We start from the raw sequence: 25588 nt of genomic DNA on the forward strand, positions 1-25588 counted from the left end.
TAGTTATTGTAGTCTGCATAAGCTAGCTAACCTTTACTCTGAAGTTCAATTTACATGCAGTGTAAGTGGATCACCAAATAATTATATTCGTGCAATACTTATTTCTTACAAATGAGGTCCAAATATAAGGGATGCATTTTATTATAACAACTAGTGTGTATACAATATAGTTGATTTGATGAGTGTAAAAGTATTAAACAAAACAGATGTTCCCTGACCGGGAATCGAACCCGGGCCGCGGCGGTGAGAGCGCCGAATCCTAACCACTAGACCACCAGGGACATGTATGTACAACTAAACACTAGGACTGATGTAGTCTCTCTACAATTCTTGCGCGTTCAAACGAATCAAACGATTTTCAAACAATGTGACTTTTTTTATATAGCGATAGATGTTTGTTTTGCCGGTTTTAAATAATGAAATCATATTTGAGTTACTGTCTTTACTTTAATTAACATATTTGGGAAACACCGTGAGCGTAGATAAAAGTTTTACGACTAATAAATGTGCTTTCTCGAGATTATGAAAATGTTTTGTGATCCCAAGATACACTTTATTAAAATCTGAATGCATGGACTATGTGGACTGAAGTATTCCAGTTTGTCTTAGAAATCATGTGATGCATAATTATGAAAAGGCTGCTGACAAGCTTATTATTAGCTCATTCGTTGTACGGTGACAAATTACAATAAAGAAAAGTTTTAGAACCAGTATTTACCCCAAAACTGCAATAAAACAAAAACCAAACAAGCCAATAAATTACATATTACACATTCGATATATAAGACACATTCGATTGTATAATTTCATAGTATTGTAATGTGACTAGAAAACCACAAGACCTCGTGGCGCAACGGTAGCGCGTCTGACTCCAGATCAGAAGGTTGCGTGTTCAAATCACGTCGGGGTCAATACTTTTTTTTTTTTTCTTAATTAACTTCTCAAAAAAATTCGATGCCTTTAGAAAGTAAAAGTAAGTTATTTTTTAAAAATTCTGTACATTTAATTTTCATTACACCATATGATAATAATAATCAGAGTATCTCACACATGTACACAGAGTGTTTCTTTCAAAATAACCAACATTTAATAAATATGTGGTTTTTATGTAACAAAAAGTATGTTACAACAAAAGCATCAAAAAGTGACACGTGATGAGACTGACTGGTCCAATGTTACTAGACTTTTATTATGAAAGTATGTTGAGGACTGTGAGTTTATCCACATAGAGATCAAAAAGTCTTTCATATTTAAAGACAGGAATAGCTACAGTTTGGAGAAACGTATGTGCCAAACCCCTAACTCTATCTTACACCCTTCACAACTTTCAAAGAACTTTGGAGATGCCCCTTATCTTTCGGCACACCCATTACTCTGACCTGCAGATACACACTTAATATTTGGACCACATTTGTCAATATGCAATTCATAAGTTCATAATAAAAGGCATACAGCGAAATGAGATTGTCTTTGAAAGTTTAACTCGAGAAACATGTCTAAACTTCCTTTGAACTCCTGCAGTCAAAAGAGAACAAAACAAAAAGTGGTAATTCTGTGTAACAGTTGACTTCCTCTTCCAACAAGCATAGTTTCCTGTGTGATAATCAGACTTGTTTGGACACATTTGCAATGCCACACATGCATTAACACATACAAAAATAATAATAAAAAAGACAACCACAATACAGTCATTAGACTGACATTATTAGCAACACCATAGCATCATCTATACAAAAAACATCTAAAGTAAATTTAATCGAAAAACGACTTACAATACATCATTAAAACTAGATTTTAAAACATTTACGAAACTCTTGCCATAAGCATCAATAGTGCTTGTGGCTCTGTTTTGTCATCCTACATGTTGTTAATTCAAGTAGAGGCTTTGCGTGCTCATAAAATGCACAATGTTTATTGCTTCCAAGTATTCCCAGGTTGTATCCACAGATGGCCTTTTAATTTTGGATTAACTTCACTATTTTTGTGTTGTTCAGAAATAAGAAATCAGGCTTGTTGTAATTTGGCGGGTTGGCCAGAGGGTCATAACCTAAGCGACTTAACATCGGAGCAAGGTTGGCCATATCATTCACCACATCAGCAGGGATCTTGCCCACCCATTTAGACAGAGCCTCCGTATTCACTGGCTTGACTACTTGATCAGTTGACAGTTCCACCCTGGAAAGGAATAAAAGAGACAATGAACAATCATATATTTATTAAGGAACACTGTAGTTAGGATTATGGCAGACAAGGCCTAGTCTAAAATATTATGAAATTAAAATAAGCTGCCTTCTAGAGAGTAAGTGCAGTACGAATTGACAATTAAAATTCAACTTATTCCAGTGGAAGTTAACGTCTACCATTAGTTCCGTTAATACAGGACTGTGACCAAATTAGTGCTCACCAGAGGTCTTTGAAAATGCTTTCTGATCAAACAAACGCCCTATATACCCCTAATATATTTGTTTTACAGCTCGTGTTACAATGCAGTGGTATATTTACACAGAGAACGCTAAATCCAGCTCTTGACAAGGAAATGTAAACCTGTATGTCTGACCCATAGTCTGAAAAAGCCATAGATGTTAAAAGGAAATGGTGAATGGAAATTATTAACAGGTGTCAGACTCAAATAGAACAAAGGTGTTTTTCTTTTACTTAGATTTTTAATGCCATATCAGTATCAAATACAGAGCCCAACACATGGCATGTGGGGGAAAAAACATATTGTGGCCACAAATTAGTTGCTTTGTTTTAGGTAAATTGTGGCTGTGTTGTACTAATTCCTTCATTTTAAGGCTGGAATACACTATTTTTTACTTACTTTTGTCCATATTTACAGCCTGGAGGAGTCGACACTATTCGCCTGCAGGTTTTCTAGCTGCAGACTATGATTCTGTCTAGTCGTGTTTGATATTTTGAGCTGGTTTTAGAACACATACTTTTCATTTGTCATGCATCTCAACAATGAGGGACATGTTTTTGTGTGAGTTTGTTGTGTTCGGAACAACTTGAATGTCTGGTAGTGTGTGATTCTCAGTTATTTAGTGCATGGTACTCAGTGTTTTAAAATCTGTTCAGATTTTAAAAATCGTGTAGCATATTACAGCCTTTAGGGTTAGTTTACCTAAAAATGAATTTCTGTCATTAATTACTCACCCTCATGTCGTTCCACACCCGTAAGACCTTCGTTCATCTTCAGAACACAAATTAAGATATTTTTGATAAAATCCAATAGCTCAGTGAGGCCTGCATTGACAGCAAGATAATTAACACTTTCAATACCCAGAAAACTACTAAAGAGTAAAGACCTATTTAAAACAGTTCATGTGACTACAGTGGTTCAACCTTAAATGTTATGAAGTGACGGGAATACTTTTTGTGCACCAAAAAAACAAAATAACTTTATTCAACAATATCTAGTGATGGGTGATTTCAAAACACTGCTTTATGAAGCTTCGAAGCTTCAGTGATTCGGAACATGAAATTCACGTGTTTTCAGTAAACAAGGCTTTAAGTCAAGTCATAAGTGTTTTGAAATTTCAATGGTTCACCACTGGGGGGTGTGACTTTGGCAGTTTGATTCACAATCCAAACCACTGATTCGGAACAAAAGATTTGTAAAGCTTCATGAAGCAGTGTTTTGAAATCACCCATCACTAGATATTGTTGAATACATTTTTTTTTTTTTTTTTTTTTGTCACACAAAAAGTATTCTCGTTGCTTCATAATATTGAGGTTGAACCACTGTAGTCACATGAACTGTTTTAAATATATCTTTAGTACCTTTCTGGGCATCTGTGAAAGTGTTATTTATCTTGCTGGGAATGGATACCTTCCTGAACCATCAGATTTTATCAAAAATATCTTAATTTGTGTTCCGGAGATGAACGAAGGTCTTACGGGTGTGGAATGACATGAGGGTGAGTAATTAATGACAGAATTTTCATTTTTAGGTAAACTAACCCTAAAGGCTGCAATATGCTACATGAACGAATTAGTTCAACGTGCCAAGATTAAACTAAAACGAGGGAATAAATTAATAAAATGTGGCCACAAATTAATAAGTCATGGGAAGGAATTCTATTTTTCCTTGCATGTGTGGGGCTCCATAATCAAAGGTTGTATTCATGGCCAAAAAAAACAAAAAAACAAAACGTCTCGGGTTACGTCTGTAACCCTGGTTCACTGAATAGGGAACGAGACGCTGCGTTGAATCGCATTGGGATCACCTCTGCGTGATTCCGTCTTGAAGCACTCGTGAAATCGAACCAATAGTGTGACGGGACGTCAGAGCGGGTGACGTCACGGACCAGGAAACTATAAAGCACTCCTGAGAACAAAGAACGCCAGCTTCTGATGTGGATGAAGCAGACGCTCACAGGTGCGCAGGGAGTATGGCTGAGCAACGCAGCGTCTCGTTCCCTATTCAGGGAACCAGGGTTACAGACGTAACCCGAGACGTTCCCTTTCATGGGAACATCGACGCTGCGTTAAATCGCATTGGGAACCCTATCCCAACTAGGCCATAAGACCAAGTGCCTGTCCTGTTAATTTTAGGACGAGAGCACCGCGGACCCCGGAGTGGAGCCCAAGTGAAGGTTGTAAAACCTAATAAAGGTGTGCTGAGATGACCACCCAGCCGCATCACAGATCTCGCTGATGGGAACTCCCGAGAACAAAGCTTTTGAAGCAGCCATACCTCTGGTGGAGTGTGCCCGGACAGCCAAAGGTGAAGGCTGTCCGGACGTTTCATAGGCAAGAGAGATGGCCTCGACCACCCACTTGCTCATTCTCTGCTTAGACGCTGGGCCCCCTTTCTTAGGGGACCCGTAACAGACAAATAATTGATCGGTCTTGCGCCACAGGGCAGCTCTGTGGACGTAAGTGTCTAAAGCCCTCACCGGGGATAGCAGATTTAGTTTCTCCTGATCCGCATCTGAAAAGGGTGGAGGACAAAAGGCCTGCAGAACAATGGGCCCCGGGACATTGGTGGGGACCTTGGGTATATACCCCGGTCTATGATGCAGGAAAGCCTTGACCATTCCAGGTGCAAATTCCAAGCATGAAGGAGCAACAGAAAGTGCTTGTAGATCTCCAATTCTTTTGAGAGACGATATAGCCAACAGAAATATAGTTTTCAGAGTGAGGAACTTTTCGGATACTTCCTCTAAGGGTTCAAAGGGAGCCGCAGCCAACCCTTCCAATACAATAGCCAAGTCCCAGGATGGAGTTCTTGTACGCACAGCAGGCCTTAGCCTCTGGGTACCACGGAGAAAACGTATGACTAGGGGGTTCTTTCCCACAGAAATGCCCCCCAAAGGTGCATGATAGGCGGAAATAGCTGCAATATAAACCTTCAATGTAGAAGGGGATAAGCCATCCGAGAATTTTTCTTGGAGAAATTGCAGTACATGACTGATGGATGAGTGGAACGGGTCCACCTGAGATCGGCTACACCAAGTAGCAAACAGCTTCCATTTATATGCATAAAGTTTTCTCGTGGACGGAGCTCTGGAGTGGAGTTTGGTCTCCACAACCTCAGTTGAGAGACCGGATTCTATGAGCTCGGCCCCCTCAGAGGCCAAGCCCACAGTTTCCACAACTCCGGGCGGGGGTGAACTATCGTGCCGCCTGCTTGAGACAGGAGGTCCTGCCTGATTGGAATCTCCATGGGGGAGCTTTCTAATAGGGACACTAGATCCGAGAACCATATTCAGGTCGGCCAGAACGGGGCTATTAATATGAGACGGACCCTGTCCCGGCGAACCCTCTCCAGAACTCCTGGGAGCAGAGCAATCGGGGGAAATGTGTACAGACGCAGCCTCGGCCACGCCTGTACCATGGCATCCAACCCCAGCGGGGCTGGATGGGTCAGGGAATACCACAACGGGCAATGAGAGGTCTCTTTCGAGGCAAATAGATCGACTTCTGCACGACCAAATTTTTTCCAAATGAGCTCCACCACCTCGGGGTGGAGTCTCCACTCCCCGGGCCTCGGCCCCTGTCTCGACAGGATGTCTGCCCCCACATTTTGATGCCGTGGATATAAGCTGCTCTCAGAGAGAGAAGCTTCCCCTGGGACCACAGGAGGATCTGATGGGCTAACTTGCACAGCTGGCGAGACCTCAGACCCCCCTGATGATTGATGTAGGAAACCACCGACATGTTGTCTGTGCGAACTAACACATGGTGGCCCCAAAGGTCTGGGAGGAAGTATTTGAGTGCTCGAAATACCTCCATCATTTCCAGCCGATTTATGTGCCAGGAACGATGATGGTCCTCCCAAAGACCCTGAGCGTAGCGACCACTTATAATCGCCCCCCAGCCCGTGAGAGAAGCGTCCGTCGTTAGCATTATGCAACGACAAGGAGCTCCCAGCACAGGACCCTGGGACAGGAACCAAGGCTTCTTCCACATGACTAAGGCACGAAGGCATCGCCGCGTGACCTTGATCATGCGGAAAGGGTTTCCCCTCGGAGAAAACCCCTTGGTCCTGAGCCACCACTGTAGGGGTCTCATGTGCAGCAGGCCAAAAGGTATCACGTTGGAGGCAGCTGCCATCAGACCCAACAGTCTCTGAAACTGTTTCACAGTGAGTGACTGGCCTAATTTCACCCCTTTCACGGCTGAGAGAATGGCATTCACCCGAGCAGGAGACAGACGTGCCTGCATCCCAGACTACTCCTAGATAATTGGTCGTTTGTGCTGGAAGAAGTACGCTCTTCTTGGCATTGAGTCTCAGCCCTAACCTTCTCATTTGTGACAGAACTACATCTCGATGTTGAACTGCTTGTTGCTCTGACTGAGCTAGAATCAACCAATCGTCGATATAATTTAGTACACGGATGCCCTGGAGTCTCAGGGGAGCCAGAGCTGCATCCACGCACTTCGTGAAGGTGCGGGGTGAAAGAGACAGGCCGAACGGAAGAACCTTGTATTGGTAAGCTTCGCCCCCGAAAGCAAACCTGAGGAACTTCCAATGCGAAGGATGGATTGACACATGAAAGTAAGCGTCTTTCAGATCTATTGTCACAAACCAGTCCCCGGACCTGATCTGTGTAGTGATCTGTTTGAGTGTAAGCATCTTGAACTTGAGCTTTTGCACTGAACGATTTAACATGCGCAAAACTAGAATAGGACACAACCCTCCATCCTTCTTCGGAACGATGAAGTAACGGCTGTAAAACCCTGACTGCTTGCTGGGAGGAGGAACCCTTTCTAAAGCTCCTTTTTGCAAGAGTGTCATAACTTCTTGTTCCATAACCAGAGACTGCTCCGGACCCACCGCTGTAGGAAGGACCCCTTTGAACTGAGGCGGGCGAAACCCGAACTGTATTTTGTAACCCTTTTCTATTGTGAGCAGCACCCATCGAGAAATATTGGGAAGACGTTTCCATTCTTCTAGAAATTCTACTAAGGGAACCAGCCTCTCGAGGCTGGCCTCTGGTGTTATTTGAGCACCTGATTCGGCGCCCTGAAGCGGCGCACCGGCAGGGAACAGCCGAATCAGACGCTGGTCGACCCTCCTCGGAGGGTCGGTGGGGACCGCTGCGCCCTGAAGCACACGAGGTGGCAGGGTTGGCAGAACGGCCCCCTGAGGGCACCGAAGAGGGGTTAACTTTATAGATCTTAATACAGGACCCTCTTCGGAGGGGGCTGCCCTCAGAAGTCCTGTGCCCCTGGCGTCAGGACTTCTTCGAAGCCTTCCTAGGGATAATGACAGTCCGCAGATCTGTCTTACCTTTGGAAGGCTTCGACTGCGTCGCCCGCCCCGGTCCCCAAGATCTTTGCGGGGGAGCACGGGTGGCGACACTTTGTTTTTGCTGCGCTCTATGCGCAGATGAGGAGCTGGTAGATGGCCGAGGCTGCTCCCGCTCAGCAGCGTCGGCGGGGAGAGAGCAGCGAGGGAGGAACTTTTGAAAGGCCGCTGACTGTTTTTTGGCCTCCTGGAACCGCTCGACGACCGAGGTGACAGAATCGCCGAAGAGGCCCAGGGGAGACAGAGGCGAATCCAGCAGCACGCCTTTATCTCTTTCTCTGATGTCAGAAAGATTTAGCCATAAGTGCCTCTTCGTGGCCACCAGGGCTGCCATAGAACGGCCGATTGTTTTTGCCGTCTCCTTGGTGGCCCGGAGAGCTAGATCGGTGGCCTTTCGCAGTTCCTGGATGGTCTCAAAGCTCGCCTCACCGCTCTCGTCAATTTCCCCCAGCAGGTCAGCCTGGTAGGCTTGCAGGATTGACATTGTGTGTAAACAGGCTGCAGCCTGACCTGCTGAGGCATAAGCTTTGCCCACCAAGGCCGATGTTGTACGTAATGGCCTGGTGGGCAGCGTCGGGGATTTAAGGGACGACGCGGACTCAGGCGAGAGATAGCCCGCGAGCGTCTTTTCAACCCGGGGTATCGTCCTATAACCATATTGTTTCAGCCCCACGATGTTAGAATATATAGATGTCTGGGGGCTGTAAACTCTATATTGAGCCGGCTTCTGCCATGGCAATCCCCGACGCTGAGGCTGTGACCGGGCGGGCAAAAAGCGCTCATCTAACTTGCTCTTTTGCTGCATTTCAGGTCTTTCGGCTGGCCAGTCGATATTTAATTTGACCACCGCCCGCGTCACAACCTCCAACAGCTCCTCATACGCTGGAGATGAGGATGGCGAGACCTCCTCTCCAGCCTCGACGCTCATCACATCCAACTTCTCAGAGCTGGATAGATGAAGCGCCGGTGCCTCTCTCCTGGGGGAAGAAACCGCAGCGCGTGCTTCCACAACCAGGGGAGAGACACTGGGTCTGGCAGGTGAGGGCCGAGATAAGGCTGGGCCCGTCTCTAACCCCTCCACCAGATCCATTTGTGAACCCCAGGAATGAAGCCGTCGCTGTGCCTCAGCAGCAGCGGGACCCGATCCCTGGGGAACACTCGCCGCGGCGCCTTCTTTCTCTTTGTCGAAGAACGCCCGGCGTGAACGGAGTATACGGAGCGTTAGCTTCTCACAATGCACGCAGACAGCTCCCTCGAGAGCTGCCTGGGCATGCACCACTCCAAAGCAAGCAACACACATCTCGTGTGTATCCCCGCCCGTGATGAAGCGAGGGCAGGGAGGAACACACTTGACAAACTGCTGCTTGCTTGTCGCCATAATAAGTGTCTTATCTTATACATATATATTTATACTATAAGTGCTTGGTGGAAACGAAAAACTGCTCTTGTCCTCGGACAAAGAGATATTCGTTTTCTGTATATATAGCGGACAGACAACACCAAATAAGACATACAAAAACACAGAGCGCTGCTGAAGACACAGAAGCTGGCGTTCTTTGTTCTCAGGAGTGCTTTATAGTTTCCTGGTCCGTGACGTCACCCGCTCTGACGTCCCGTTACACTATTGGTTCGATTTCACGAGTGCTTCAAGACGTAATCACGCAGAGGTGATCCCAATGCGATTCAACGCAGCGTCGATGTTCCCATGAAAGGGAACCCCATAAACATTATATTATACACATATATAAAAACTTTCCCAGGTGAACCCGTTTTAAAACACCCATTACAGTTTTTCTCAATTGCTAACACACTATAATTTCCCAAACCATTCTTTCAGTTCTAGAAACAAAGACTAGTTTCTCAAAACATTTAACACATTTCACCTGTTTTCACACACGTTCCAATTTCTCAATGTTTTCTGCAAAACCCTACACAAAATGCCCTCATTTTGCACAGGTTTAACCGTGTTCTCATTCAGAAAACAAACACATAATATAACCAGTGTTGGGGAAAGTTACTTTCAAAAGTAATGCATTACAATATTGCGTTACTCCCTAAAAAATTAACTAATTGCGTTAGTTACTTTTTATGGAAAGTAATGGGTTACGTTACTTTTGCGTTACTATTTCTCATCTGGGCTGTTTGTTTGTTTGTTTTTATAACAACAGAAAAAGGTCTATTTTTGGCAATTGTAAAGGCCCTTTCACCCCAAAAGTGAAATGAATAAGCCTCAGGCTGAAGGAAATGCAAATTCATGCCTGTACAGTAGAGGGAGCAGCTCAAACAAACAAGCCTTTCAGCTGCGCTGCCATTCTGGAATACATAGAATAGGAAATGTATGCTCATATTTAGTCTAGAATAACCATCACATTTACACAGTGCACAAAACAGCTCTGCACTTACAGTACTCTCAATTTCACTCAACATGGGGACAGGAGAGCTGTCAGTTAATAAATGGAAAAAAAGTAACTTGCGTTACTTATTTGAAAAAGTAACTCATATTTTGTTGTAAATTTAAAAGTAATGCATTACTTTACTAGTTACTTGATGAAAGTAATCTGATTACGTCACTCGCGTTACTTGTAATGCATTACCCTCAACAACTGAATATAACTACCTCAAGTATCATACTGTGAACTCAAGTAGCACACATTTATCCATGTGTAAACATTGAGTAGCAAAACTGATGACACACCAATCAGAATATCAGGATAATATAAATAGGGCCACAAGTGATTATGTGCTTTGGAAAATGAATCCTAGTGGTGGGAGACAAAGAGAAAGAGGAAGAGGAGAGGAAAAGAAGGGGACAGGGTCAAAGGACATTTATTCCTGATGAAATACAAAGCACTATAGTTGACCATGTTCTTGTGTAGGAATGACCATGAGGTAAGTTGGTCTACAGGCTCATCTACAGGGTTTTTACGCATACAGTATCATTACAGTACACAGTAGCAGTACTTTACCCCTCAAACTCATAATTGTCAAATAGATTTGTAGCAAAGTACTTCTTACATTTCGTATTTTTGCAGAACTGAGAGCTGACTGCCGAGAGGAGGGAGAGAAAGTCTTTTGTCAGAAGACAAAAGGTGCGCCCCAATTCACATACTTATGCACTATGACGTTCTATGACATTTTTAAGTATAAATAGTGCAAATAGTGTGTTCACACTGAAAATTCCAAAAAGAAAAAAGTACACTTTAAATACCCGGATGATGCACTAAATTAACGAAAAAAATGAAGTGTGGAATGTTGGACACTTTAATTACGTTGTGGAGGGCAAGGGGGTATCAGACTCCATTGTTAAATGACAAATTAACCTTATACAATTCATGCACTACATGGATGAGTACATAGTGCATAAGTACATAGTGTATAAGTCCATAGTGTATTTATGTGTCGTTTTGGATGCAACTAAAGAAACTGTTATAGTATGGTAATGCTGAATTTATTTATTTATTTATTTATTTTTATTGTACTGTAATTGACACTATACTGTATTGCAATTCCATGTTCATGTTCAATTCTTTGGTATTTTAACTAGCAAGATCTTTTTACAGTAGTGTAATGAAAATAAACTTTTTTTTAAAGCTTGATACTTGATTGTTGATTTTTGATGTATCTGCATTTATGTTGTACACTTTAATAAACATTGAGCTGTAAAATGATACCTAATTGCCAAAAGAAGGTTTTGGTAACTGTTGTGAATTGATCTCACTAGTGTGTAAGATTATGTTGTAGTGTGTGTGTTTTTGAGGGCATGAGTTTGCTTTTTCAGCAAGATTGAATGGTTTTGAGTGGAGAGCTTAATTTTGACCTGAAAATAGGAAGTGTGGGGAATTTGGTGAAGGGGATTTGTGTTTACAGTTTCGAGAATAGGAGGCACAATTTCAAGAAATGTGTTTAAGCAATCGAGAAACCTGTAATGAAATTTCTGTATAAAGCCATTCTGATGTTGGTTATCAGTTAATCTTTAAAAACACTAACAACACTGTTAAATGTAATCTTCAGAAAATCTCCAAAATTAATATCCATTTTTCATACGTCCATTCTAACATTGGGATGCTTAAATTCACTATTAGCTTTTAAAACAATTAAAAAGGATAGTTCACCCAAACATTTTTTTGTCATTTACTAACCCTCGTGTTGTTCCAAACCCATAAGACCTTCGTTCATCTTCGGAACACAAATTAAGACATTTTTGATGAAATCCAAGGTTTTTTTTTTTTTTAATCCCCCATAGAAAGCAACATAATTACCGTATTGGCTGACGCTGTTCACGTGAGCACCATGATGTATGCGTGTGAAGCTGACGCAATACTGAGCCAGCGTTTGGACATAAACACGGAAGCGCTGTGTTCAAGTCTGACAGTGTAGAGAAGAAATTATTGAATAAAGTCGTTATTTTTTAGGGCTGGGACTAGTGTTGTCACGGTACCAAAATTCCAGTAGTCGGTACCAATACCATAAAAATTTTACGGTTCTCGGTACCAATTTCGGTACCACAGGAAAATCTGTTGGAACTATTTTATGTAGCCTATTTTAAAAACATATTAAATATGGTAATCATACATATAAATATCTGGAGCGTGTGTGTATGTTTGTGTGTGTGTATATATATATATATATATATATATATATATATATATATATATATATATATATATATATATATACACACACACACCTCAATGAAATAAATTTTGAAATATAAAAAAAATAAATAAAAAAAAATCCTCAAACATCCATTTTGTAACAGACGTGCATTTATTTGAGCTATTCCTTCAATGAAACGACACACTACAGCCTGTAAAACTATGAAATAAATATCGGTAAATAATGGTAACCTAAATAATAAGAAAGTTAAATTATTATTATTTTTTTTAAAAATCATTTTTTATTTCTGCACAAAGATGCGTCATATAGCCTACCGCTCTGCTCTTTGAGAGGGATGTGGGACATGAGCAGGAAAGAGGTAATTTCTCTTTAATAATATCTTCATGTTATCTCCCGATGTTACAAGGAACTAACACTTGTTGTAAAAGGTCTGAAGAGCGAGTTTTATCTTCACACATTCAGGCTATATTTGATATAGCGCTGCCAGGTAAAGCGAAAGTAAAAATTACCAGCGTGTGTGAAAAGCGCTATACAAATAAACTTGACGCGCCTTATAAAGTCTGATAACAAGCACAAACTGTGTTAAATAGAAATTGACGTGCAAGCAAAAAGGTTTCTGTCCTACGGTGTTTTTCTACTTTACCACAGTAAAGAATGCGAATAGCCTATAATAGGCCTAAAAACGAACGAAAGGAAGAAACGTTATAATCCCCTGTGTAAGTGAAGATTTGGGAAAAGAAACAGAGATTCCATGTTCAGTGGAATAACTATGGAATATTGTTAAATTCTCTGCTAATCGGGTGACCAGATCGTGATTCGCAAAACAGAATACAAAGCTTAAATTTATGGACTCACGTACCTCTCTCATTCGGCATGAACCAAAATGTTTCCATGGCTGCGATGTCACATTTAATTGCTAACCTATTATTTCTTTTGTAAACAAAGCTTTGTGCTTCACTCGTGTCATATTCAAGTAAATACTGACACAGTCCTATCAGTGGGTACCGAATATACCCGGATTCTCGGTACTACCGGTACTACAGAAATGGTGGTATCGTCACATTTTCAAAATTTCAGTACCGACTTGGTACCGAAGTACCGGTACTTTTGACAACACTAGCTGGGACGATACACTGATTCTCAATCGATACAATGAATCTGGATCGATCCTGATATTTTCTCTCTCTAATCGATTTTGAGCTCAGTTTTAACAGCAGATGGCGCTCTTAACCGCACACTGTCAAACAATCATGAAGAAGACTGCTGGACAGCGCTCGTGTGTTCGGCTGAGTCATGTAAGTGGTTAAATATACTTGCACCTCAGCTCAGAATGCTTTTATGATGCGAGATTTGTAATTCGCTTCAACCTTTTCGAACTTTATGAATGATTATTTTAGGTTTAAGTGGTGTGTGTAAAGGAACTGGAAGCAGGCATTGTACGAGTGTTTCTAAAGCACGTATAGTAGTGCCATCTGCTGTTTAAAAACGAAGCTCAGAATCGATTCGAGAGAGAATCGCGATACATCGGAAAATCGCTCCAGATTCTTCGTATCACGAATCGAGATTCGATGTATTGTCCCAGCCCTATTATTTTTGTTTTGTTTTTGCGCACAAAAAGTATTCTCATCGCTTCATAACTTTAAGGTTGAACCACTGTACTCACGTTGACAATTTAAAGATGTCTTTAATACCTTTCTGGACCTTGAATGACTTACGTTGCTTTCTGTGAGGGATCCAGAAAACCTTGGATTTCATAAAAAATATCTCAATTTGTGTTCCGAAGATGAACAAAGGTCTTACAGGTTTGGAACGACACGAGGGTGGGTAATTAATGAAAGAAATTTCATTTTTGGGTGAACAAACTTGAATGCAACAAAAATCTCTCAAGAGTGTGACAGAAAATATATCAAAGCACCAAACTCACTTACTTTGACAATGAAACTCCTCCAGCTTTCCCAATAAGCTGTTCGTGGTGCAGCACGGCGGTGTCCCACGGCAGATCCAGGAACTGAAGCAGCATGCGCATGACCTGCTCGGGGTGCAGCACCAGCTGCTCGTAGTGCACGGGCAGACAGTTGCCATCCGCTGCAGCCAGGCACTGGTCATACATCACCTCCACCGCCCGGTTCCACTTCACCAAACAGTCCCGATAGCTCGTCAAGTCAAACCCAGTGATAGTCACCTTGCGGGAAATCATAGAGTGTACGGTTGCCCTGCCATCGCGAAGCATAAGAATAAACTTCGCTTTTGGGAAGAGCTTGGAGAGGTAGGAGAGGGACTTCAGAGCGAACGGGTCCTTATTGCAGAGCCTCGGAGCGGGCTCGCCGTGCCCCACTATGATCTCCAACAGGAAGGCACGTACAGCAGAGTCCAGGACCTCACCGGTGACGCCAGCCTCATCGAGACGGAGCCGCTCACGTGCGGAGTGACTCCAGGAGGCTTGCATGGCTAACAGCCGGGGGATGACACGGGTCTCCTCTCCGCACCGAACGTGAGGGTGGGCGTCCAACATAGCCCGCATTAGTGTGGTCCCGCTACGAGGGACTCCACCAATAAAAATAAGAGGGGTTTCCTCATTGTACTCCTCAGGGAGTTGTAACGGGTCACTTAGGTTTCTGCCACCGTGTAGATTTACTGCCCACCCATGATGTGCCGATCGAGAACGGGCATTGGGACAATCTATTGTGCTGAGGCCAAGATAAAACACCGTGATGGAGCTGATGACCACACAGATCAGGAGAATGTTGCATGTTTGTTTTCTCATGACTTATAGTTAGGGGAGAATGCGGTCTGTGGTCATAAAAAAAAAAAAAAGAATGAGACCAGCAAAATTGGAAAAACAGACTTCACAGAAAGAAGCGGGAAAAAGGTCAGGGTGGATCTTGGAAAGACAGAGCGAATGCTTTCCAGAAAGGGTCACGGTGAAAAAATGTAGAACGGCAGCTTAGGTAAAACAGTTTTTGGGGGAGGGAAGAGATTTTTTTTCCCCAGCCAGCAGCTCTTCAGGCCCTTGCTTGGGGCTTCAATAAACTCAGACTTGGTAAGTCAAGCCTTATGTTCTCTGTCAGCACCATTGTGCCTGTAGAAAGGAGAAGGAAAAACGCTTTCAAAACCAGATTTTGCCAGGTCTGTTTCAGCATTGGCTAATATTGTGCATCTCACGTTACATTAAATGCCACATCTAATACCATTACAGTAAAACATTACCGTAATAGTATTAGACAATTAGAGTTAGGCAATTTGTAACTCAAGAGCTACGCTTGAATTGCCAGCATTAACGCGACAAAGGAAATGTAACTAGAAAAACAAGGTAATGCTGTGGAAAGAATGTCGTGTGTATCTTGACAATCTTTTAGGTGTCGTATGTAGTTTAAGATCGTGAAGATTCTCAGTTATCCAGGCCAAAGTAGAGTAATCTAGCACAGTGGTTCTCAACCTTTTTGACTCAATATTCAATGCTGTAATGATGACAACACTACTTCTTCACTGACAGAAACGAGCATCGATAGATCAAAATACTGTTTTTGTAACAAATATGAATAAGAAATAAATTTGACTTTGCTCATCTTTATTTTTAATGGTTAACCAGAACCAATCTATAAGAACATCTAGTTTCCCCTTTGCTTGCATAGATGCGGTTTGGTTACACTGTTACCTCCATGTGTAGTAGATCACACTTCCTACCTGTTTTTGAGTGCCTACAGCACCTTTCATACCCATGAACTTAAAACTTTGGCAAAACAAGCACATGATAACACCTATAAGCACTAAAACATCCTGTTGTGGGCAGCATCTGTGGTTGCTTTGAGTGCAAAGTGTAACAAATAACACCTATGCACAGGAAACTCCTAAACAACACCTGATATCTTAAAAACAAATAATTCATCATTATCCATATGAGAGCAAATGCAGTAAACAGAATGTACGTGAATAAGTAAACAACTATTAAGAATTTTAACATAAAAAGTGTTTTAAATAGTGTATTTTCTTGTTACTTTGGTTGTTTGCTGTCTGGTGGTCTTCATCATTCAAGAGAGACTGCGTCTGAAAACGCATTCTACCTCGGCAACATTTTCAAGAGCCTTCAACACTGAACCACATTTTTGGGTATCCCAGCAGAATTCGAATTACCAAAATGTTTATAAAGGCGTGCTGGCGCGTGCGTTGGGTCCGTGATATCAGATCGCTGCAGATTTGTGAGAAACGTGAGCGCACGTACTGCAATAAAGCAACAAGTCGACAGAGCTGTATCGTGCAATATGTAGTCGGTTCGTCAGATTATGATTCATGCATAGTTGAAACAAAGCTGAACGCATTTTTTCCACTTGAATAAAATTCGTTTGCTCATAATTATAGCTGCGTTCACTTGGATGCTGTAGATGTGACACGAAGACACGTTTAAAATGGTCGTAAGGGAAACCAAAGACTGAATCTACCTGAGATCAAAGTTATTCGCCAGCACGACTGACTGGCGGCCTGCAACAAGGAAACTATGCGCTCACGACACGTAAAATATCAAAACAACTCATTGGTTTAAATAGTTCAGCAAAACTGAGCGTGTCGTGTCTTACCGTACAGAAAGTACAACTCCTCGAATCCTACATTCTCCAGAATCACGTCTCTCTGATGAAATGCAGACGCGAAGATCGTGTAAAGGGAGCTATGAAGCTCTAACGTTGAGAGAGACAGTCTTACACCGCGAGCACATTTCTCGCGAATTTCTGTCTATGTGAGGAATGATTCCAGCGAAAACCTGAATTACAAGTAGAGGTTTTAAATTCATACCAGTTACCACAGCGCTATAGAGGAACTCTCAAATTTCATTGGTTACAGCAAACGTCTATTGCCAATCAGATGGTTTTCATTGGCTTTCTCTATATGACATGGCATTGCTGTCATAAATCAAACTCCTGTCGACGTCTATCAGTCTCTTTTCTCCTCAGTGGAATTATGTCAATGAGAATATATATTTCAATCAATAAAATCATACATATGGTCGTCAGATTTATTAAAAAATAACGACTGTTATTGTCACTTTACTCCTGTTGTTTGTGGGGAGCTGAAATGAGTCTATTTACGATAAAATAGACGATAAAAACGTCTATTTACGATTCGATTGTGAGACAATTAAATTACAAAAGCATCACATTAAGCAACTTTATGGATAAAAGTCTTGTTATAAGAGCTCAGTAGAAACTTGCAGTCACACAGACATCTCATATTCACACAGGTTGACAAATGATAAACGGCCGGGTTTGCTTTGTTAAGTCACTCTCAGTTCGCACCTTAAATGGTCAATAATACAACATGATAATAAACCAAATTAAAGAGAAACAGTACAGGAAGGATTTTAAAGAGGAAGTGAGATTGTCTTGACTCCAGAAGATTACATACTTCCCCTCTGAAAGATCAATGCAACTACAAATGGGTTTGAAAAAAAAAATGCTGACAAAGTGTTTTTTTTTTTGTGGTTTTTTGTTTTTATCATAAGCCTGTACAATATATACATTAGGTTACATAAATACACACTTTTATAGACATCACTTTTGGCTCTAAATTTACCCATGGCTGACATTTTTATTAAAATGTTATAAAGAATATATTTTATAATAATATAATGATGATCAAAAGTATACTGAAGTATTAGCACTGTCAACAAATCTGAAATCAGTTTCTTGCGTGTTTGGGAATGAAAGCATTTAAAAAAATTCCATGGCTGATGCTACTGGTCTGTCTCCATCACAGGGTCGGCAGATGCATCGCCTTCTTTCTGGGGGTCACCAGGCAGGATGTCTGTGACTTTCTGTATCAGTTCATCGATCTGTTCTTCTGTCAGTCTTTCTTCACTCTCCTCTACCATCTGTAAAGGTTAGGTCATATACATATTAGAAAAAAGTGATATTATTATTGACTTAAATTTGTTATTGACCTAACTTATTAACTTAAAATCTCAGGGGGTACTTCACGTAAAAGCATTAGGCCAAAGAAGTTTGGCTGACAAAAAAGTTGGGGAATCCCCACAATACATGTAAATATGAAATGACTTGAATTTTTACACTTTAATGTGTTTGTAAGACAAAAATAGTTGGGGAATCCCTGCAATGCAAGTAAATATGAAATGACAAAAGACAAAATCCTTCCAAAGACAGTAATACATGGTTAAATGACTGAGTGATAATTCAAATAATAATTGAATATTTTTCTAGTATTTTATTTTATTTTATTTTTTTTTACTAATAATCAAACAAGAAATATATTTTTAAAATGTAAATATGTGGTCTTTGCTCTATATTTAACATTGATATATTTTATTTCTGCCCAATTTTCCTTTTTTTTTTTCGTTTTATCTAACCATTTTTCTGTACATATGACTTGGGCGGCGAGTATGAGCGGTGCTCTAACGTCTCGCGTGAATTCATGTAAGAAAACATCTTTTTTTCCCCCATTGTTGGTCGTGTTTGCAGCTTGGTCAAATATCTTGTAGTTTGTGCACCTTATCGCCGTTTTGTTTTGTAGTATGAGCTCTGCTAAGACAAGAAAATGACAGAAGACAAGAAAACAAGAAAACTTGTTGTGTAGTGTGAGCACCATGGCAATTCATGTAGTCTCGTAGTTCTGTAGTGTGAGCTTGCTTTTAAGTGTTGTGAACTAAAGACTACAATGATAACTCAAAATGTCCACCCTGAACCTCTGAATCAGCCAATAGTGAGCCTGCAAGGGTGAAGTCACAGCAGCATGACACCAATCATTCAATGTAATTATAATAAAAATTTAATTTTTAATATTTAAAAAAATTGCTTTGCATTGTGCAAAATGATCAGAAATATGTTTTAATGCTGTGGAATCCTTTTGTTTTAATACGTCTCCACATTCACAGTTGGAGCAATGATGCAAACATGAGTTCCATCAATGGCGCCAACAACTCTTGGAAAGCCTTCAATCCTCATAAAATTGGCCTGCTTTTGCCGCATGGTTTGACGGTAAGTTGGAAAGTCAATGAACTGCTATATAGTAGTGGCCAAAAGTGATGTTGGGACTACAAAAATTAACATCTTCACCCTTTTTTCCCCAAATATTATTAAAAAAAAGTGTTTAAAAGCATATTGCCTAGTTGTGCTTGGAGTCAACTGATTTATTTGTGATGACGCAATGAAACATGACAAATTGTGCGGGCATAATTTTTGGCCAGGCTGTCAAACAAAAAAAATTCTGAACACATGCTAAAACAAGAGAGGACCAATAAAATATTAGTAACTGATTATGCTGTAGCAAATAGAACTATATAGATATAGAAAGACGGTTCACTCATTTTAGTTATGAATGGGAAAAACTGCAACACGCAATATGGTGGAATATGTCCCACCTTCTAAATAAAGGAGCCAATTGCTGATTGATAAAGTAATTGCATTACTGCAGCTGCCGTTAGAAGCTCCGGTTCCCATAAAAACCTGAGACTCGCGCTTAGGACTGCACATGCGCATTGGCTGGTCTAGCCTGAAAAATAAGCTTTTTAAAACGCTATTCGAGCATGACATACAACATTTATGGGACAGTTCATGTAAGATTTTGTTGCTGATTTGAACTATATGTTATTTAATTGTACTCTGAGCGGCTTTATATATATGGCCCCAGATTACATGTAATGAGCTACAACCCAGCACTGGTCATATATAGGTTATACATCTAACATCCAGCGCTGGACATTCAGAAAACAGACTTTTCTTCTTGCAATCCATTCCATTAGCTTATTACAGGGGCACAGATAAGGCCTGGGGCTTCAGGGTACCAGTACCAATAATACTCCTAATATTACATTATTACATAAAATATTCCCCAGAATTGTGTGTCAAGGATGAATAAATTCTGTTTATCTGAAAATATATTTACTACTTCAATTTTATTGTTTTTTGTTTGTTATATTCTTGTATGCTTATTGTTCCTTTAAAGGGATAGTCCACCCAAAAATGAAAATTATCCCATGATTTACTCCTTTCAGCTGAACACAATCTGAGATATATTAAATAATATTCTCGCTCTTCCAAGCTTTATAATGGAAGTGAATGGTGCTCCTGATTTTGAAGCCAAAAAAAGTGCATCCATCCATCATAAAAGTAATCCACACGACTCCAGGGGGTTAATAATGGCCTTCTGAAGTGAAGCAATGCGTTTTTTTTGTAAGAAAAATATCCATATTAAAAACTTAATAAACTAAAATAACTAGCTTCCAGCAGACGACCTATGCAAATTGAGTTACGGCAGAAGAGTAATCCCTGACCAAAGCATGATGCATTGATAAACTCGGAACACTGGTCACGAATTAGAAGTCTAAAAAGAGAATTTAAATTTTTGGGTGAACTATCCCTTTAAGTTTAATTTCTAACCAAATATCTGAATATTTGCTTATAAACTATAATTAAAAAATTTGGAGTCAATAAGATTTTTTTTTAATGAATGAATGAATGAATGGTATATTTATATAGCGCATTTCCTATGTACAACTGTATCCCCAAAGCGCTTTACAATCATATCAGGGGGTTTCTCCTTAAACACCACCAGTGTGCAGCATCCACTTGGATGATGCGACGGCAGCCACAGTACAACGGCGCCAGTGCGCTCACCACACACCAGCTGTAGGTGGAGAGGAGAGAGAGTGATAGAGCCAATTCAATGGACGGGGATTATTAGGAGGCCATGACTGGTAAGGGCCAATGGAGGGAATTTGGCCAGGACAAGGCTGCATTTATATGGTCAAATACATATACAGTAAAAACAGTAATATTGTGAAATATTACACTTTGACATAGCAGCTTTTACTCCAGTCCTCAATGTCGCATGGTTCTTTTAATGAATAGAAAATTCAAAAGAAAAGCATTTATTTGAAATAGAAATCCATTTTTACATTATAAATTTTGATTAAATTAATGTGAACTTTTTGAATAAAAGTATTAATTTGTAATTAAAAGTATTAATTGATCCCAAACCTTTGAATGGCATTGTACATTCTTAATATTTTTCAAGAAATTGTCTGTAAAGAAAGAGAAAGGTTATAAAAAGAGTCTCACCAGCTGGATCTCAACAGCAGTCTGGGGTCTGTGGTTAAGAAGCTGCAGCTTTTCAGCTCTTTAAACAGGAACAGAAAAAGAAACAGCAGTCTGTTAATTTTTGGCTAAAAAAAAGCAGGTTCAATAATAATAGACTTATTATCAAGTGCAAAAAAACAACTCAGATGTGTACTGTAGTCTCAAACATCACATAATACAAATCTTCATAATGATGCAACTCAAACTCTAAAAAATACAAAGTGGTTGTAATACACTGTATTTAATGTGACAAGGTCTATGCTTGTCACCATAGACCTGATCTATAGGTCTATTAAACACATACTAGGGCTGGGTATTAAAAAAAAAAAAAAAATAGATTTCTCGATTTTAATCAATTCTCATTTTTACGAACCGATATCGATTCTTAAATCCCAAGAATCGATTAGTCTAGTCTGTTTTCAGTTGATGAATGAACAGAACATGTAGCGCACCTCCCATCCAATAAATCACAATAATCTTTGTGCTTTGTTGCTTTTGATATGAAGCAAAGTCTCTGATTTCAAATGACATCCATCTTATTATGAGATTCAAAAAATAAATGCCGTTTTGGCGCTGTTAAATGTGGCGTGACAGATCGCTTTAGCGCCTCAGTTAAAGAGAAGCGGCAGCACGGAGCGCATGTGAACATCCTCTCCGCTTTAACACCAGTTACAGTGGAAAATAAACATGACTAAACATCTGAAGGTATGTTAAAATATACAGTACAACTTACTGAAATCCGTATCATGTCTCATGTAATAGCTCAATCAGTGTTTCAACCTCAGAAAGACGTCAATAAAACTGTTGTAAACAATTTCACGTAACGTCACATTTACCTCAGAAAAAACATATTCAGTGACCCTAAACTCGTTAGTCAGCTAGAAAAATGAACACTAGAGTCAGCATTCTGATAAATATAGTTAAGCACCGTTACATATTCATTATAATTTTTAATGTTCTTCAATATTTAATGCATGTTTGAATAAATCAGTTATGACAGCAACAATTTAAATGTTTATATTTCAAAAAAACGAATTGGAGTAGAAATATGATTATGTAATTCTAAACTTTAGTTATTATAAAAAACATCATTGAGTGCAATTTAAGTGTTTGTATATAAATAAGTTAATTAGAAATAAGTTAATTTTAACAATATTATAGTAATGTAGTACCAACTGACTCACATGTGTAGTTTAGTTAAGAGATTTTTTTCCTCTATAAAATTTGCCATGTACTGTACCTGATATACTACATCCAAAATAATCGATATCGAATCGAAATTGTAATCGAATTGAAAGCATGTGAATAGAAATCAAATTGAATCGTGAAAATTGTGTCAATACCCAGCCCTAATCCATACAAATGTCTAAAGCAAATGTTTGAAAAAAAGAACAAAAAAAGACAGCATAATACTACAGTGTTTACTGAAACTAACTTAGTGAGCTTGTGAGGCAGCATGGCAGCGAGGAACTCCTTCACATTCTCTGGATTCTGATGAACACACGGTGTATTGGAGAGGTACTTCAGGGTCTATTGAGGCATATACATCAAATGTTAAGGGCATGAGTGAGCAACCCTTTCTGAAGATTTTGAAGAAAACAATCTCACAAAGATGGAACTACAAATATCATCTTTCCTTTGGGGATGTTTAAAGTCAAAGACAAGCACCTCATACATGATGGTGTTGAGATTCTGCTGCCCGGTGCTGTGCTTATTTTTAACAGTCTCCTTTCTTTTTTCTTTAAGGTCTGTCAGGAGCTGATAGACCTGGCGAAGAAGAGGGCATTTGTACAGACAGGAATAAACTGAACAACAAAGATTCTACTTGAAATCTACAACATGCATTTCTGATACACAACTTTAAAAGTAGGATAGGCAATTTTTTTATAAACATTTTTTGTTATACTGGGTGAAACTCTCTTCACATCCTGATATGAATCAATAATAGAAATGGTCTAAATATTCAAATATTTTGATCAACTTTGTAAGTCTCAGGACCAAAAAATGTTCGTCCAATCATTGCATTCGGATACGATGTCCTATCTGCCTGTCAACATATGTATTTCCATACCTCTGTACACCCTGCTCACGCATACATCACACGTCACCAGCGCGGCTATGCAGAGCTGTAGACAGACAGTCGCAGAGCGCCGCAAACAAACAGCAGGTGCTTTTACAGTTCCTCCTGAACTAAAACAAGGAACTCATGCTGCGTTCACACATGCCGTAAGAGCTCTGTAAGTTGTTTACGTGCTTCGGGACATGAGGTAATTTAACAGCATCTCTCGTCTTACAACGCTTTGCAGACTCTGTGCTGTGTGCGTTCATGTGTTTTGAAGGAGGCATGGCTTTGGAGACGCTCTGAAGGGAGGGTGGGATGTCATGTTTTCAAAGCTAGCTCGCTATTGCTAGCCACTCTGAAATTGCCTACCCTGCCTTTAAATGTACAACACACAACTGGGTCAAACTTGAATCTAAAAAGGTTTAACGCACACTGACCTCATAATTGCTCAGCATTGCAGCATTGGCATCCCTCCTACAAAACAAAATGTTTAAATTAGGAAACACAATAACTTGTGTTGAATGACCTAAAATGGTTTTCTAACAGCAGTTATAATAGACCTTTGGTATGGAAGCTTGTTTCTGCCACGGAATAAAAAATAAAAAAAGGTTACTGCAATTTTTTAACCTCACAATTTCGATCATCATTTTTTTTTCTTTTAGTTGCGAGTTTATATCTCACAATTCAGACTTTTTCTAATTGCAACACCGAGTTTATATTTTGTGATTCTGAGGGAAAAAAAGGAAGAATTGAGTTATAAACTCAGAATTGCGAGTTATAAAGTTAGAACTGTGATATATAAATTCGCAATGATAAAAAAAAGTTGCATTTACCTTTTTTTTTTTTTTTTTAAATTCTGTGGCGAAAACAAGCTTCAATAATTTGGAACACTGCAAAAACACAACTGCATTTTATTTATATGTGTCTGAGCAGTGGTAAGCTCCAAACTAAGGCACTATCTTTACTATATTAAAAAAAATAAATAAATAAATAAAAAAAAATTACACTGTCAATAAATAGTGGCAGGGGTGTCCAAAGTTGGCCCTGGAGGGCCACTGTCCTTCAAAGTTTAGCTCCAACTTGCCTCAACACACCTGTCTGGATGTTTTTAGTATGCCTAGTAAGACCTTCATTAGCTGGTTCAGGTGTGTGTCATTGGTGTTGGAGCTGAACTCTTCAGTGGGTCTCCAGGGGCAGGATTGGACACCCCTGGTTTGGGTAGTTCAGATGGTGACAGGAACTGGGCTGTTTTTAGTGGACACCAGTTATCAAGGGAACAGAGTTTAAGTGTAACCTTGTTCGTTAGTACAACATCTTGTCACGGTAACTTTGCGATGCTTTAACACTAACTTTATAACGAATACTAATATTCTTATTTTTTAGCAGTTTTCAGTGTGTGCTGCTCTCAAATCCCTATAACCTCTACGAGTTTTACTTCACTTGGATTAGTAGTTTTTGTTGGTCTATTCATGTTGACTATTTGTTGTGAGTTTCCCAAACCCCTCTCGATATTATATAAATACGGCCGTATTCAACACGTATTCTGAAGACTATACATAGTCTTACACCCAAACGATTTTATAATCAATTACTGGTGATTATATATTGTATTTCAGACATATCAGCTAGATAGAGCAGCTCTTAATCAAGTTTATCCGTGCTTTATGGCTGTAACTACTGTACATCATGTGCAGAGTTTACGGTCATCAACAGAGTGACCACGTGAGCCGCATATAATAAATTCATTATAAATCTTAAAAATTATTTTTCTAATCAGAGCGCCAGATATTATTATTTTCAACAAAAGATCAACTATTAAATGGTTTGAGTTTGACTTTTTTAAACGTGTAGAAATAAATTAGATCGCTTACACTTCCATCCTGCTTGCCTTGTTGGTTCGACAACTAAAAACGATCCGGCGAGAAAACGAAGCTTTCTGTTAAACGTTCCCACCCAGTTGTCACGTTCAAATTTGTTTCTATGCTTAAAGGGATAGTTCACCCAAAAATGAATATTATGTCATCATTCACTCGCCCTCAAGTTGTTCCAAACCTGTAAGAATTTCTGTGC

The 25588-nt window shown here is 39.9% G+C and overlaps 2 protein-coding genes and 2 non-coding genes across 4 annotated transcripts; 1 reads left to right on the forward strand and 3 right to left on the reverse strand.

The window, feature by feature from the left end:
- Positions 1-209: 209 nt before the first annotated feature.
- On the reverse strand, positions 210-281 carry trnae-cuc (transfer RNA glutamic acid (anticodon CUC)). Its single transcript has one exon. It is a non-coding gene; the product is annotated as a tRNA-Glu (tRNA).
- Positions 282-839: 558 nt separating this feature from the next.
- trnaw-cca (transfer RNA tryptophan (anticodon CCA)) lies at positions 840-911 on the forward strand. The gene has a single exon. It is a non-coding gene; the product is annotated as a tRNA-Trp (tRNA).
- A 257-nt stretch (positions 912-1168) lies between these two features.
- On the reverse strand, positions 1169-15140 carry tpst1l (tyrosylprotein sulfotransferase 1, like). The gene is made up of 2 exons (XM_051876680.1): positions 14305-15140; positions 1169-2175 (listed from the first exon to the last, which is right to left on the reverse strand). The coding sequence occupies exons 1-2, from the start codon at positions 15138-15140 to the stop codon at positions 1956-1958; spliced, it is 1056 nt and encodes a 351-aa protein (XP_051732640.1). The 3' UTR covers positions 1169-1955.
- crcp (calcitonin gene-related peptide-receptor component protein) lies at positions 15081-25580 on the reverse strand. The gene is made up of 7 exons (XM_051876691.1): positions 25390-25580; positions 23956-23992; positions 23125-23223; positions 22892-22986; positions 21439-21496; positions 16948-18236; positions 15081-15455 (listed from the first exon to the last, which is right to left on the reverse strand). Exons 1-6 carry the CDS (start codon positions 25395-25397, stop codon positions 18099-18101), a joined length of 435 nt encoding a protein of 144 aa, XP_051732651.1. The 5' UTR covers positions 25398-25580; the 3' UTR covers positions 15081-15455; positions 16948-18098.
- Positions 25581-25588: the final 8 nt, after the last annotated feature.

The sequence above is a fragment of the Ctenopharyngodon idella genome, chromosome 21 (assembly GCF_019924925.1).
Source record: "Ctenopharyngodon idella isolate HZGC_01 chromosome 21, HZGC01, whole genome shotgun sequence".
NCBI lineage: Eukaryota > Metazoa > Chordata > Actinopteri > Cypriniformes > Xenocyprididae > Ctenopharyngodon > Ctenopharyngodon idella.